At 42.4% G+C, this 16,908-nt stretch overlaps 1 protein-coding gene across 2 annotated transcripts in view; it reads right to left on the reverse strand.

Moving 5' to 3' along the window:
- Positions 1 to 16,908, reverse strand: part of PIEZO2 (piezo type mechanosensitive ion channel component 2) — a 496,788-nt gene that overhangs the window by 204,463 nt on the left and 275,417 nt on the right. For both annotated transcript variants that reach the window (XM_066352258.1, XM_066352260.1), the window contains exons 5-6: positions 16,544 to 16,706; positions 498 to 708 (exon numbers count right to left, since the gene is read on the reverse strand). In XM_066352258.1, the coding sequence (XP_066208355.1) occupies positions 498 to 708; positions 16,544 to 16,706 (374 nt within the window). The remainder of the gene's footprint in view (positions 1 to 497; positions 709 to 16,543; positions 16,707 to 16,908) is intronic.

The following is a 16,908-nucleotide window of genomic DNA, read 5'->3' on the forward strand; positions in this document are numbered from 1 at the left end:
CTGGTGGGCGTGCCGGGTGGATCCCGGTCGGGCGCATGTGGGAGTCTGTCTGACTGTCTCTCCCCGTTTCCAGCTTCAGAAAAGAAAAAAAAAAAAATGACCAGATTCCCTCTGTTACATCTGTCTAAGACTCACTCTTGACGCTTGTCTCGGTCATGTGATACATTTATCTGTCCCACCCTAAAGGCCAGTCTGTGAAAATATTTTCTGACATTAAACTGGTCCATGGCCCAAAAAAGGTTGGGGACCACTGACTTAACAGATATGGATAAAATCTGCTTCATAGAGGTCAACAAAAACCATCTAAAATATAAAAACTAGAACTGCACCAGAAACAATATTTTTGTCTGTGTGGTTTGTACACACGGCCACTTCTACAAATGCTGTAGTTATTATGTTGGTGTCAGGGAATAGAATTATTTTCTTTATTTTCTCTCTGGCCACTTATTGTTTTCCAAAGCATCTTATGTGCTCCCGCCGGTCCTGGGAACTCTCACCTGAAGAACCGAGTAAGATCGTCACAACAACCTTTCCAGCAGTGGTTATCATGTTGCCGATAAACTCCTTCAGCCTGGAAGCCACGAAGGCAAGCCGGCGGAAGATTTTTAATTTTGTGCTATCTTCCCTTTCACCTTCAATATCATCTCCTTTGTCGAAATCTTCTTCATAGATTAGTGCCTCCTCTGAGTCGATTTTTTCTCCTCCAGCCTAAATTAAAAACAAAAACAGAAAAAAACTGTAGCCCAGAACATGGCCTATCCATGCAGCAGATTATACAGTGTAGTAATTTATGGGTCAGTCAACGAAGTGATTTCACAAATCTGGAAAAAATGCAGACAATTACTTAAGACCCCCTCCCCTCATCCCCGACACACAGACCAGGTCTCTGATAGTTCCTGTATAAGCTTAAGGAACCCTAATCTTTTCTGGTGAAGTAAACAGCAAACATCATTTATCATAGGGCCACTAATTGCATGTCATTTTACCGATGTGAGTTCATTTTTATAGGAGGAAGAAGAAACTGTCTGAAATATCTATTAATAATCTTAGCTTTCATCAATTTGGGTTTGGTTCCTCAAATTTATAGAGTTTTCCAGCAAACTGGAGGGAGATTTAAGTATCCAGGGCTTTAGCAGAAGTGGTGGGCCAAATAACTGCTTAGAAAATCATGTTTGTCCCTGAAGTTTATGTTTGTTCACTATTTTAATATTATCTGATCATGAGGGGATAATCTTGGGCTACTTGGCTAAATATATGGTCACTTCCTACTGTATTCTTTCAGAATATACTGGTTCAATCCTGGACAAGTCAGCAGCTCAGTACAATCATTAGTGATTTAGGGAAGAAATGTATGTACAGAACATATATATATTTGCATGTTGTACTTTAAACTGGGTATAATGAAGTGTTTTTGTTTGTTTTATTTTTAAAGGTTAGATAGGATTTTTTTTGGCAAATTAGAATCTTTCCCTGGAAGGGATCAGATTTTTGTAGAGAAGTTATAATAAAAACCATGACATTAAGACAAAACGGGTCTATTTAAGATGTCTGAAACCTTGCATTTGAACCTAGGCTGACAGACCTGTTTCTAGCCACATTGGCTTTAGATGCTGGCTGCAGAATCGGCAGGTCTCCAGGCTCTGTTCACCCATCTATATAAGGCTTCTGTTTACCTAAGAGGGTACAGACCACTTGTGACTTAGGTTGACTACTGATGCACTCTACTGCCCTACACACACAAGAACACACACACACACACACACACACACACACACACACACAGATTTAATTCCAGGTCTATTCAAGTTTATACACCCAAATTGGGTTCTATTCTATTCCATCATGACACATTTGTATTTTTTCCTGAAAGGAAAGGAATTTCTCATGCTTATTCATTAAGATTTTTCTATCTGTTCAAAGCCTGGTGTGTGCTAGTATCTCTAGTAAAAGATACAGCAAGGGACATGTAAATAAGTGAAGAATAAACAAGCTAAATATCTCACAGTGATAAAATGTTAATCAGAGACACATAGGGTGATGCGACAGGGTGGCTATTTTAGATTCTGAGGTCAGGGGGAGCCTCTCTGAGGAGGTGACATTTAAGTTAAGATATGAATATCACAGAGTCACCAGTCATGTGAAAGATCCTATGTAAGAGCTTTCCAGGAAGAGAAAAGAACTGGTCAGGGTTCCATGGTGAGTTCGAAAAGAAGGCACATGTCCCTAAACTTACTTCTTCTACCTCCTAACCTTCCCATTGTCAGCTGCTGACCCCACTTCCTACTTCACTGAGAGAAGAAGGGTGAGCTCGGGCCAGTTCATCAGCACATCTACCTAAAACCCACCAGCAACTCTTCTTCTGGGTATTTGTTCACAGAAAATAAGAACACTAATTCAAAAAGCTGTGTGCACCTCTATGTCAGCTATTGGCATTATAAATATTGTAAATAGCATTATTTACAATAGGAAAGATGTGGAAGCTACCTATTGTCCATAAATGTATAATAGATAAAGAAAATGTAATTCACGCACATGCACATATGCACACAGACACAATGGAACATTACACAGCAATAAAAAAGAATGAAATCTTGTCATTTGTGACAACATGGATGTATCTAGAGGGTATTATATTAGCTGATATAAGTGAGGCAGAGAAAGATAAATAACATATGGTTTCACTTGTATGTGGAATCTCAACCAACCAACCAAACAAACAAACAAAGCAAAAACAGACTCATAGAAACAGAGACTAAACGGGATGGTTACCAGAAGGGAGTGGGTAGGGGACAGGCGAAGAGGTGAATAGGAATATAGTCAACAATACTGTGATAAGATTGCATGGTCACAGATGTGTACCAGAATAATGGGGTGATCACACTGTGAGGTATAAAAATGTTAAATCACTACCCTGTACACCTGAAACTAATATAACCAATATAATATTATAGATCAACTACTAAAAAACAACAATACAGCCCACCTGTGGAGCAGATCTCAGGTCCCTCCCTCCTGTGGCTGTGGATGAGCTGCATGTGCTGGGACACAAAGGAAGACAGCCCAGCCATTCTCCCTGCTGCCCTGCACCACCCTGGGCTCCATTACTCTGGGTCACAGCGTCAGCAAACAACAGGCCTTCTCATCTCCCTTTAGAAAAACACATTCCTTCCAGCCCACATTCGCCTTGCAAAGCGAAACTAAGAGTGAGCTACTCCCCCACACTGAATTTCTCTCAGATGCACTGGAGCGGGATTTTGATTGCCAGCCACTTCACCTAATGAGGGTTGTGATGGTCTGTTTTACAAGGTAATTCCAAATAACAACCGGCTCAAGGTTATGCTGTGGTCAAGCAGCGGGGAGAAGCGGAGCTGGGGAGAGGTCTGCCTCCGCGGTGTCTGGGAGTCCCAGTCAGCTGGGCTAGCTGGGACCTAGCCACGAAGGAGGGACAGAGAATCAAAGACAGTTACATGTCTTTATTGATGAAGTGGAGACAATTGGAGTGGGGTGGGTCAGGGAAATCCAACTCTGAGATGCCTTTCAGTGTCCCCCATGGTGTCAGCAGGCAGCCAGCGGAACAAGCTGGACTGCTAGAGAGGTCAAACGGGAGACGTGTATTTGAGGTTCACTGGCATAGGGGTGGTTTTAGACTGGGGTCCGGTGAGATTTCCGAGGTGCTAACACACCCTGGAACCAGTCTGTCTCTCCACCCTTAGGCTCAGCTCTTTGCTGGGAAACGCCATACCTGGAAAACCAGTGGGGGAACCCAGAATCCACAGGCTCTTTGCTGGGGAGCATGCTGTCCCTCGCTCAGCTCCTGACCCAGCTCACACCCAGGTCTTCCCTCCACCCGCCATCTTCCCCAAGCAGAGTCAGGAGGGAGAGGAGGTCAATCCGACACTGTTGCCATGGCACCCATGCTATATCCCCATATAAAGGACCTGCCCATGGGGCATCTGCTGCTTAATATTCCCTCACAGCAGGTGAGCAACACATTAAAAAATCCTCCTGGGAGGGGGAAGTTTGACCCAAACCTTCAGTCACCGCACTTAAAAAAGGAGACAGAGAGAGAGAACACAGCGAGAGCTGACTGGACCACAGCTGGAAACACACTCATAACTTTCATAATGAATGACTTATTATTCAATTTCAAAATTGCTACAGATGTAGATTAAATCGAGTAAAAATTTCTGGACAAGTACTTCTGTGAGGTTAAACAAATGCATTTTCCTGACCTCTCTTAGGCAGGACTAGGGCCCCTGTGATTTTTATAAATATACCACTATACTTGAGGGTTTTCAGCATTTTTGTACCCAAATCCCTGAGACCCTCAGTTGGAAACACTTTTTTAAACCTTTCAAGCTGAGAGAGAGCCTTGAGTGAGGCGTGTCTGACTGTGCTTCCCTGTGTCCCCACGGGGCCAGACTGCCATGAGTCAGTCCCGCTGTCTGGGTGACGGGCGGGCCTTCTTCCCCAAGGCCGCGCAGGTAGAGCAGAAACATGGCTGCCCTGGGGGAACATCGCTCTGGTGTACTCACCAGCAAGCACCTGTGCGTGGCGGCTGTAACCTGTCCACACTAGTGCTCAACTTGGTTCTGGCCTTGACGCTGAGAAGCAGCTGTAAACACTGATTTTGTTCCCCTGGTGTCTGGGGTTACCTTAGAAATTGAAGGCCAAGAGAAACCTTTCTAGTTTCAAAAGCCCCACAAAGTATTACCTATCATTATTGTCTATGTCAACATCTAAAACTCAGTTGAAGAAATGTACGCCCTTCAACTCACCTCCTTTCAAAGTTCCTGACATCGACGTGCTCCCGCACCCATGGTGGTGGCGCCTCTCCTTCTGGAGAGGAGCTCTCAGGGGCAGGGACGCTGCAGCCCGGTCAGCTGAGCTGGTCAGACCCTCAGCAGACAGGCCCTGCATTGCCTCTCACACTGCATCCCCGACGGCGCATCCCAACAGTCACAGCATTACCAGTCATTTCCACTCAAATTTAGACACAGAAGACACAATATATTACTTTTGGCAGTACCCAAACATCCATATTTTTCCCCCTTGTATTTTTCTGAAGTTGGAAATGGGGAGGCAGTCAGACAGACTCCTGCATGTGCCTGACCGGGATCCACCCAGCATGCCCACCAGGGGGCGATGCTCTGCCCATCTGGGGCTTTGCTCTGTTGCAACCAGGGCCATTCTAGCACCTGAGGCAGAGGCCATAGAGCCATCCTCAGTGCCCAGGCCAACTTTGCTCCAATGGAGCCTTGGCTGTGGGAGAGGAAGAGAGAGACAGAGAGGAAGGAGAGGGGGAGGGGTGGAGAAGCAAATGGGCGCTTCTCCTGTGTGCCCTGGCCAGGAATCGAAACCGGGACTCCTGCACGCCAGGCCGATGCTCTACCACTGAGCCAACCAGCCAGGGCCAAACATCCATATTTCTTTACCTCCAAGGGCTTGGAATAAATACTAAGGATCACCTGGGACTCTTTAAGAGGACAGATTACCCAGCTCCATCCTAAATCTGAAATTCTGGGAGTGAATATTCATGAATAAGGAGCTGCCTTAGGTGACTCTGAGGCCACCAGCCCAGATCATGCCCTGAGGACTTCTGCCACCACTGAGCCACCAACTCTACATTCAGCTGACGAGGCAAAATCTGAAATATTTTGTTTGACTTATTGCCATGACAGACTTCCTTAATTGGAGAGTATATCGAAGTGATTTGTCTGGAGTGTCCTTTAGTTTTCAGATTTTAGACCAGAGCCTTTCAGCCGCCTCATCTCTTACCTTCCTCTTCGTGGTTAAAACCAAGCTATTACAAACATTTCAATGAAAGTGTATCAAAGGCATAAATAATGAGTCAATAGATCTGGGAGGCAAGGGGAGTCTTTTTTTAAAAGTACATTTTTTTTTCAGGAGTTGCTTATCCATTGTTTATTATTGAAAGTTAACAATTTATCTCACCAGAATGGGTTCATCTCAACAGAAGAGCCCATGGCATGAAGAGACAAGTGTTGTGACTCACTAAGGAAAATAAATGCCATCCACAGTGTCCCCACAGGAGTGAGCAGTCAGGGGGAGAAAGTCCCTTGTTTCTGTGGTGTCATGTACGTTATATAAGCTTAATGTGATAGCATTGGACAGATAAAGCAAATATTTTATTCTGTTGCTACACTTTTTTGATGAAGATTATTTTTCCAAACTTCGAAGAGCAGTTTAAATAGTCTCCTGTTTTATTTAGTAAAAAGTGAGTATGTAGATGTATTTGCTTGACCACCTTCTCCAGAGGAATGAAAATTGAGCAGAGGACAGGTAGAGACAAACTGAACTAGCCAACAATAACCACGAGGTTAGTCAAGATGGCAGGATCCGTGGAGCTTTAAAAAAACTGCCCTAGTCCCGCCCTCCCCGCCTTCTCCTGTCTTCCAGAGATGCTGATTATTAAGTCTGAGATGAGCCTGGCATCGGAACTTTAAAAGAGTTCCAGGCCAATTCACTGATGAGAGCCGTGCTCACAGATATGACTTTAGTTGTCATTTCTCTGATAATCAGTGATGTTGAACATCTTTTCATATGTTTATTGGCCACCTGTATATAATCTTTGGAGAAGTATGTATTCAGATCCTTCGCCCATTTTGTAATTGGACATTTGTTCTGCGTGCGTGTGTGTGTGTGTGTGTGTGTGTGTGTGTGTGTGTGTGTGTGTGGTGTTTTATAAGGTTTTGTTGTTCTTTTTGGTAGAGGCAGGGAGAGAGAGACAGGAACATGGATCTGCTTCAGTATGTGTCCTGACCCAGGAATTGAACTGGGAACCTCCATGCTCCAGGATGATGCTCCAACTGACAGAGTCATCTGGCCAGGGCTTAATTTCTTTTTCATTTTCAGAGAGACAGAGAAAGGAAGGAAGGGAGAGAGAGGAGGGGAGGAGGGAAGCATTCATTTGTTATTTTACTCAGTCATGCGCTCATTGGCTATATTCTGTGTGTACTCTAACCTTGGATCAAACCCGCAACCTTGTTGTTTAGGAACAATGTTTCTTTTCTTTTTTTTTCTGAAGTGAGAAGCAGGGAGGCAGAGAGACAGACTCCAGCATGCGCCCGACTGGGATCCAACCGGCATGCCCACCAGGGGGCGATGCTCTGCCCATCTGGGCTGTTGCTCTGTTGCAACCAGAGCCATTCTAGTGCCTGAGGCAGAAGCCATGGAGCCATCCTCAGCTCTTGGGCCAACTTTGCTCCAATGGAGCCTTGGTTGTGGGAGGGGAAGAGAGAGACAGAGAGAAAGGAAAGGAGGAAGGATGGAGAAGCAGATGGGCACTTATCCTGTGTGCCCTGGCCAGGAATCAAACCCGGGACTTCCACACGCTGGGCTGACGCTCTACCACTGAGCCAACTGGCCAGGGCAGGAACAACGTTCTTAACTGACTAAGCCTACCGGCCAGGGCAGAAGTTTTTTAAAATAAATTTTAACCCTTACTACATGTATTGGCAAATTCATTCTTTCAGTCATGGGCTGTCTTTTCATTTTGTTAATGGTTTCCTTTGCTGTGCAAAAACTTTTTAGTTTGATGTAGTCCCATTTGTTTATTTTTTCTTTGTTTCTCTTGCCCACAGACATATATCAGAAAAATGTATTGCTATAAGAAATGTCCAAGATTTTACTGCCTATGTTTTCTTCTAGGATAAATCAACAAACAATAAGTATTGGCAAGAGTGTGGAGAAAAGAGAACCTTAATGCACCCTAGGTAGGGATGCAGATTGGTGCAGCTACTGTGGAAGGCAGAATGGAGTTACCGCAAAAAAATTAAAAATGGGCCCTGGCCAGTTGGCTTAGCATCGAGTGTCGGCCTGGCATGTGTATATCTGGAATTCAATTTTCAATTTCCATCAGGGCACACAGGAGAAGTACCCATCTGCTTCTCCACCCCTCCCCCTCTCACTTCTCTCTCTCTCTCTCTTTCTCCTTCTCTCTCTCTTTTTCTGCAGCCATGGCTCAATCAGAGCAAGTTGGTCCCAGGTGCTGAGGATGACTCCATGGTCTCTGCTTCAGGCACTAAAAAAATAGCTCTGGTTGCAATGGAGCAAGGACCCTAGATGGGAAGAACATCGCCCCCTAGTGGGCTTTCCACATGGATCCTGGTCAGGTGCATGCCAGAGTCTGTCTCCCTGCCTCCCCTCCTCTCACTGAATTAAAAAAAAAAAAGTAAAAATCGAACTGCCTATGACCCAGTGATTCTACTTCTGGGAATATATCCAAAGGAAACTGAAACACTAATTCAAAAGAATATATGCAGCCCTATGTTCATTGCAGCATTATTTACACTAGCCAAGATATGGAAGCAGCCCAAGTCCCCATCAGTAGATAAGTGGATAAAAATGTTGTGGTTCATTTACACAATGGAATACTTGTGAGAGCATGATGGGCCTGGACTGCATTATGCTAAGTGAAATAAGCCAGTCAGAGAAAGACAGTACCATATGATTTCACTGATATGTGGAATCTAATGAACAAAATGAACTAACAAGCAAAATAGAGACAGATTCATAGATAGAGAGCAGGCTGACAGCTGTCGGGGGAGGGCAGAGGATTGGCTGGGGAAGCGAAGAAATAGAGCAAAAGTGAAAAAAAAAGGAGAGAAAACTCATGGACACGGACTGCGGTGTGGTGATCGTGGGACTGGGGGAAGGTGGAGGAGGGCGTGTGGGGGAGAAATGGGGATGGGCGGAGACTTGACTTGCGGTGGTGAACACACAATATGGTGTCCAGATGGTGTGTTGTGGAGTTGTGTATGGGAAACATGCATAATTTTGTTAACCAGTCTCACCCCAATAAATTCAATTAAAAGGAAACAAATAAAATAAGTTAAAATAAAACTTCTAGTCTTGTCACCAAGTTAAAAATTGAAAGTCTTTACGTATCATCTGAAATATCATTCGAAAGGGAAATGAACAACAATGGATATTAGACAAACTGTATTGACCATTTATCTTAATTTTTTTTCATTTATCTTTTATAAATCACTTCATGAAACACTATACAACCAAACTGGCACATACACACACACACACCCCTATATCACTTACTCAACGTTTACCTTTGGTTGCAGAGATTATTACTAATTCTCATCTCTTGTATGAACCAACTAAGTTTAGCTCTTTCAAATGATACACTTTGGGGCTCCCTCTAGAAATAATTCAGACACTGATGAGAAAAGCAGCATTTTGAGGGCAAGCAAATCCTTCCTGTTGTTCAAAAGTTTTCCAAAAGATTCAAGAGCCATATCATTCCTTGTGATAGAACTAAAGTGCAAGAAAACACACGTCTTTGTTCGTGAAATGTTGAACAGCTGAGCGGTGCTGTAGCTGCTCTGGCACTCACAGCATGCCTCTCATCCACCCATTCCTGGTCTCCCTCCAGCCAGGATTTCTTCGGGGGCACAAGTTCTGCTCTGGGCACTGTGCCAGGTTCAGGGTGGGCTACAAATGTGGATCCACCGTGGAGCTGAGAGGAGCTGCGATTGTGCAGAGGAATAAACCTGGTATGTATAAATAACTCTTTCTAAATGAGAATACAAGGTCCTGAGAACACTGAGAGGAAGAAGGAATTACTGCTACTTGCAGGGGTTTGGGATACACTGTTTTAGTTATTCCCAAAGCCCATGTGATGAATAAAGAGACAAAGGTTTGGAAAGCAAAGCAAGAAAATATAAAATAGTCTTTGTTAGATAATAGTCTTGACCATCCTGACACATAGCAGGTAATGAACAAATAAGCATATCCGTAGATAAACTCGCCTCCTCCATCTGCAATCCTGGCATGGAGAGGTCACTCAAGGCAGACATGTGGGTATGCCCTGATCCTGCTGAGTGCCCTGTGAGTTCTGGGGGAGAAGCACCTCTTTGCAGACAATCCTGGCCCAAGACTGACCTTTCATGCTTTGTCGCTTTAGTTTTATACTTTGGATTGCTTTGCACAAGCCTCCATGTTAATTAATTGGTGGTCAACCAATTAATTTGATAAGTATATGAGCATTACTATGTATACTTTGTAACTTAAGATTTGCTGCAATGGAGAACAGACAGATGTGACCCTTTCCATCACGAGCTTATAGCCTGGTGAGGGGTACAGAGAGCAGATCACACAACAAAGCACTACAAAGAGTAACTCACATTGTGATAGGTGCTATGAATATAACAGGGCAGGCACAGCCAGAGGAAATAATCCGGGGGGAGGTCAGCAAAGGCCTCTGTGGGAAGAAGGTAACTGATGACGGAGAAGGAGGCAGCCATGCATTTATCAGGGAGTGAATGGAAGAGCAGAAAAAGAACTTGTCAGCTCTGGGGATGGAGAGGAGGGCAGTGCGACCACAGCCCGGAAAGGGAGAAGGAAAGAGACGGGGTGAGTATGCAAAGCCAAGGCGTGGCCTGGCCATGCAGAACCACGGCTCTCAGAAGGAGACACCTGCACTTTATTCTTGTTTGATGGGACATCAATGAAGTGTTTCATGAAGGGAAGTGGCATAATTCTATTATACTTTTACAAGAATAATCCAGATGCCGTGTGGGTATCAGTGAGACAGGGTAAGAACTGAAGCTGAGTGTGAGATTTCCGTTTGGACATTATTTCTGGGTCTGACTGAGAAATGGTGGTTGCTGGAACGAAACCCTGGTATAATTCTTGGTTTCTTGAGTCCCTTGTCCATCACCAAGGACAAGTCTTATGGGAACTATATTCAGAATTTGTCGGATTTTGGTCCTCTTTTCTCCATCTACTACGCCACAACCCGCATCCTACAGTAAAATCTCTGATGTTTCTCTTAGCAATACTTTTTTTCTGATATATCTCCTCAAGCAAGGGAAACAAAATAAAAAAAATAAACAAATGGAACTAAACCAAATTAAAATGTTTTTGCAGAGCAAAAGAAATCATGAACAGAATGAAAAGACATGGCCAAGACATAGAAACAACTAAAATGTCCCTCGACAGAGGACTGGATAAAAAAGATATGGTGTATATATAATAGAATATTACTCAGCCATTAGAAATGACAATTTATTGTCATTTATGACAACCTGGATGGACCTTGAGAACATTATGCTAAGTGAAATAAGTAAATCAGAAAAAGCTGAGAACTATATAACATCACACATAGGTGGGATATGAAACAGAGACTTGAGGACATAGATAGAAGTAAAGTGGTTACCAGGGGAAGGGGAGTCAAGAGGGACAGATATATGGTGACAGAAAATGATTTGACTTTGGGTGACAGGGACACAACACAATCAACAGCTCAAATGCTGTAGAGATGTTTACCTGAAGCCTATGTATTCTTATTGACCAATGTTAGGAATTTAATTTCTAAACAAAAACTAAAATAGAATCACTAGAATTAAAAGCTACACCCAACTTGTGAATGGGTTACCCAGAGAAGGCAGTCCAAGTGTGCTATATTCTGAGGGACATATGACAGTCAGTTCTGTCTGGTTTCTGACAGTGATCTTGAGAGGCAGCAAAAGTACTGAAATGCAGGCTTTGCAGGGCAGCGGGGCAGCCGTCCAGAGTCTCGCCATTCTGAGTGGTTCGTTTCAGATGATTATGTCTGTGTGCCTGAAGAAGCAAGGCCTACACACTTTAAAGAGGGTGCCTAGCCTAAATCACAGGAAAGCACCGAGCTGAGCAAATGCTAAATGCCCAAGTAGAAGGTGTCAATAAAAAGGTTTCTTTTTTTAAAGGAACTTGAACTGCACAGCTAAAATTTGAAGCACAGCCCAGTTGGTCATCATATAAGTATGTGGAAACCCAGGTGCCACCTAATGGACATTATGTATTAGAAAGGCCAGTGCAGTTTTTTGTTGTTTTTTTTTTTTGTATTTTTCTGAAGCTGGAAACGGGGAGAGACAGTCAGACAGACTCCCGCATGCGCCCGACCGGGATTCACCCGGCACGCCCACCAGGGGCGACGCTCTGCCCACCAGGGGGCGATGCTCTGCCCCTCTGGGGCGTCGCTCTGCCGCGACCAGAGCCACTCCAGCACCCGGGGCAGAGGCCAAGGAGCCATCCCCAGCGCCCGGGCCATCTTTGCTCCAATGGAGCCTTGGCTGCGGGAAGGGAAGAGAGAGACAGAGAGGAGGGGGGGGGTGGAGAAGCAAATGGGCGCTTCTCCTATGTGCCCTGGCCGGGAATCGAACCCGGGTCCCCCGCACGCCAGGCCGACGCTCTACCGCTGAGCCAACCGGCCAGGGCCGCCAGTGCAGTTTTTGAGGTTCAGAATGAATTTCCAATATTAGCAGGACTTAAATGTTGAATTCCTGAAGTTTTAACAGATCATGAATGACTTATGCTGGAATATTCTTTTTATGCTTCATATTTGATTTGGGAGACTATTTAGAAGATGCTTCTTTAAGCAAACCAATCATGACTAAAATTCCTATTTGAATAAACATTTAATTTATCATAAATTTGGTTTAATAATATATTAAAATACCGTTTGCTTCAAAAATAAGGCCTGAAATCTCATTAAACAGCTAGATAAAGATAGAAGCATAAAAATATACAAGATTAATGTCAGTTGGGTGAAAGTTTATCGTGTTTCATCACACAGGTAACCTTTTTCTACACAACTTAATTTTCATAACATAACTCATTTTGTTAAATATTTAAGAAGAGGAATCTTTTCCCCAGCAATGTTTTGTAGATCTGTGTATGAATTAACATGAACAAACCAACAAGACCACAGACGTGTCAGATGAAAAAAAGAACATTTGATGGCACTTGAGTTTGTTCCCTTTCTGAGATCTGCGCTCCGATAATGGAAGAGAAAGTCAGTCTCCCACCTGCTGCTAGTCTCCCTCTCTTCTGGGGCCTTCAGGGGGATCCTTGGGTATGTGATGCCCTTTAAAACAGCAAACTTAGGCTCATCATCAAGTCCACAAAGGTTAGGGGAGACTCAAGAGTCCTCCACAGGAATTAATTGCTACTTTAAAACAATGCAGAATTTGAAAAGGAACTCTCCCAGGCACCAGTGGATTAATCTTGCCATTTCTCCACTGAGATAAATGAAAGAAGAAACAATGCCAGTAAACACTATTCTTTCAAAGGATCCTCCAAAAACCAAACAATCTAAAGTGCAAACGCCAAGATTTATAAGTAGCAGGAAGGATGTTGGGGCCTTCAAAACAAAATAAATTCTCCTGCTTATTTTGGCTGCGTACTTCTTTCTAGACTTGGACCAGCAAACTCACAAGTAAGAAAACATATCCTTGAGGATTTATCTCAGATGATTCACTCACCAGCCTGTTCCTGCTAGGTCAACTGGTAGGTTGGAAGATGCTAAGAAAATACAAATTAATATCTAAATGAAATCAGAACAAATATAGCTGATAGGAAATCAACCTCTTAATAATGATGCAATGGTCCATCATTAAAAGCAGGGGTGAGGTTCCGGAACCCCTTACGATAAGCTAAAAATCTGCGAAGTAGCGACTTTATATTTATTTTGTTATTTATATATATTTTAAGGCTTTATAAACGCCCCCCTCACACTCTTATAAACCTTTCCTACACTGTTGTTAATATTTCCCAAACTTATTTTGCTTATTTTACCACAAAAATAATTAAAATAATAAATATATAAAAATATCTGTATATTGCAAACTCCTGCGATATAGCGAAAAATCCGCAATACAAAATTAGACATATACAATTTAAAAATCCGCGATACAGTGAGATCGCGAAAAGTGAACTGTGATATGGTGAGGGATGACTGTATTTAGTATTTTCAAAGCCCCAAATAAGCAATGGTTACAGTACCTATCCCTCTTATTGTCATTATATAATTGTGATTAATAATATATGGGGCACAGGTACTTAAATTTTAAGAAGGAGAGAGGTGCCACAAGTTTGCCTTTGAGAAAAGAATAAAAGCAGTAAGGAAACACGGTTTGTTATTTCCTCAGTGTAAGAGCTTGGTGTCTCTTCTTCACAGATATGTACACTTCACTATAACATCCATCCTTCTGTTGGTCAATGTAGGTTTTCCCAGCCCTATGGCAAAAGAGCCTTTGTCCTTGCAGACAAAAGTTATTTTTATACAAAGTGTTGTAATTTATTCATGGTTGTCTGTTAAGAATAGCATGGAAAGGATTCTTTTGCTGAATGTGTTGGCTTCAAACATATTATCCAACTTCCTAACTTCCTAAAAACTCTGAATTTGCAATTTAAAAAATTGCATTATATAGATGATTATTGTTGAATTGTGTGCCTGAAACCTGTATAATTTTATTAACCAATGTCACCCCCAATAAATTCAATAAAAAAATCAAAAAGAAAAAAATTGCTCTAATGCCTCTCAAATTGGAGAATAGCAGAATGAAGAGCAAGTAGCATTTTATTAAGAAACCCAAAGGAGGAGACACTGTGTTGATGTTTTTTACTTGAGGTTTCATTCAGTAGTCACAACTCTGTGATGTAGGCATTATTATTTTTGCTTTGCAGAAGAAGAAAGAGATTAAACAATTTTTTCAACAGCACACAGCCACTATTAGATAGCTTCGAAGCTGAACATCAGAGTCAACTCAATTTCCAACAAATATCCTTTATTCTTCACCTATAATATGAGGATCATTGAAAAGCAAGCTTGCCTTTATAACTTAAAAATGATAAAAAATACCAAAAGCTGGAGAGTTTGCGTTAATAGGGTTACTTTCACTGAACTTGGACACTTTTTGGGAATGATTATTTAAACCAAATGATTTTCAAAGCTGTAAGTACTATAAAAAGAAAAATTCAAATGTAAATATAGATATTAAAATTAAAAATTTTCTGTCTTAAAATTGTAAAGTCAACATGAAGAAAAAGCACTTTCATAGTTTTATTCTTAGGGCACTGACAAATTGATAGGTTGTGAACTTGAATGCAAGATGTGATTGGTTGCTATCATGCTATGATTGTTTTTTATGCTGAGTTCCTTTTTAATGTTTGTCTTAAAGATAGCATAATATTGACATGCAATGTTATTGCATACCTTTTATCCTTAAGGGTTTTAGGCAATCATATCATTTCTAGTTTGCATGGGTTTACTGAATTATATACTTTCTTTATTGTTTTGTTTTTGTTAGTATAGAAGACAATTTGCTGCTTAGTTGTAAAGCATGTAAGTCATTTACTGTAACAGAATTTTCTGTATTTGATGTCTTTGTGGTTATCATTCTCAATATAAATTTTAAAACTTCAGTTTTACAAATTTAGTTTCTGCCAAAGCTTATGAATGAAAATATTTGGTAGTTGGGTCTGTGTCAAATGTCCAAATTAAGTCTTTTTAGAACTTTTTCTTTATAAATTTCATTTAATGACTAAATCAATTACTTTTCAAATCGATGTCACCTAAGCTTACATAACAAAGTACAGTTATAAGAACTTTGGGTGTTCCAAAGCAGGTCGGGGGACAGTGTGACATGCTAGCCAATGAGCCCTCTTTCACCAAGGATGACATCTGACATGTTCCCTTATTCAAAAGCTCTTCCTGAGACCCTTCCCCATAAAAACATAACTCAAAATTAATATGTATATATTTTACTCAATTTTATTTTACCTTTTAAAAATTCCTATAGTTTTTCAAATGTTTATTACCTTTTCTCTGGAGCATTTTAAAATAACTTGATCAAAGCATGCTGAGATGACATAGCTACTCTGAAGAGCAAGGTACATACACGGAATAGCTTTCCTTAAAAGTGAAATTAATTTTTCCCCCTAAAACTACAAGGTGTCCCTACTGCTCCAAATAATTTGCAATAACTAAGGTATCTATACCAATGGAGCATAACACTATGAACTTAAAAGTTTAACCATCCGGCTAATATTAGATGATAGTTTGGGATTGCAGAAAGGACGCTGGGTCAAGTCCTGGCCACATGGGATGAATGCCTCATGAAGGGTAGCACTCATGTCTCCTAAACTTGTCCTCATGCCAAGGTATGGATGTGAATGCCTGTTCATCAGGAGTACATGGATTTAAGCCAAGCACAGTAAAGCTTTTAAAGCATAGTGCACACTTAGCTATTACTATTATACTTCTACACCCATTAAAAAGTCAAGGCGGGGCCCTGGCAGGTTGGCTTAGCGGTAGAGCGTTGGCCTGGCGTGGGGGGGACCCGGGTTCGATTCCCAGCCAGGGCACATAGGAGAAGCGCCCATTTGCTTCTCCACCCCCCCTCCCCTCCTTCCTCTCTGTCTCTCTCTTCCCCTCCCGCAGCCAAGGCTCCATTGGAGCAAAGATGGCCCGGGCACTGGGGATGGCTCCTTGGCCTCTGCCCCAGGTGCTAGAGTGGCTCTGGTCGCGGCAAAGCGACGCCCCGGAGGGGCAGAGCATCGCCCCCTGGTGGGCAGAGCATTGCCCCCTGGTGGGCATGCCGGGTGGATCCCAGTCGGGCACATGCGGGAGTCTGTCTGACTGTCTCTCCCTGTTTCCAGCTTCAGAAAAATACAAAAAAAAAAAAAAAAAAAAAAAAGTCAAGGCGGTTGGAAATCAAAGGAAGAGACATGAAGTCAGACTTACCACTTCTTCACTGTCAAACTCCAGGTTATTCTGAGCTGCTTCTTCTGTCACTGGTTTCTGCACAATGTTTCTGCAGATGAGCCAGATGGCCAGACTAGCAATGAACATCCCGATATCAGGTACAAACACTCTGATCCCATTGCCGGCATCGGCTCCCTTTAAGCTGTGGAGGGAAAAAAAGGGGGGAGGAATTTAGTTGTATTTATATTTCTATGGCTAAACTACTGTAAAGTACATTTGAATCTTCTTAATGATTTAAAATAAAAGATATCCAGTTTCTGCTCCGAAAGGTACCAAACAACTTTTCATTGAGTCTTAGGTAATCTAAGGTTTAGGAAGACTTCAGGATTCCCTGGAGTTTCGGA

This window comes from Saccopteryx leptura, chromosome 11 (assembly GCF_036850995.1).
Source record: "Saccopteryx leptura isolate mSacLep1 chromosome 11, mSacLep1_pri_phased_curated, whole genome shotgun sequence".
NCBI classification, from domain to species: domain Eukaryota; kingdom Metazoa; phylum Chordata; class Mammalia; order Chiroptera; family Emballonuridae; genus Saccopteryx; species Saccopteryx leptura.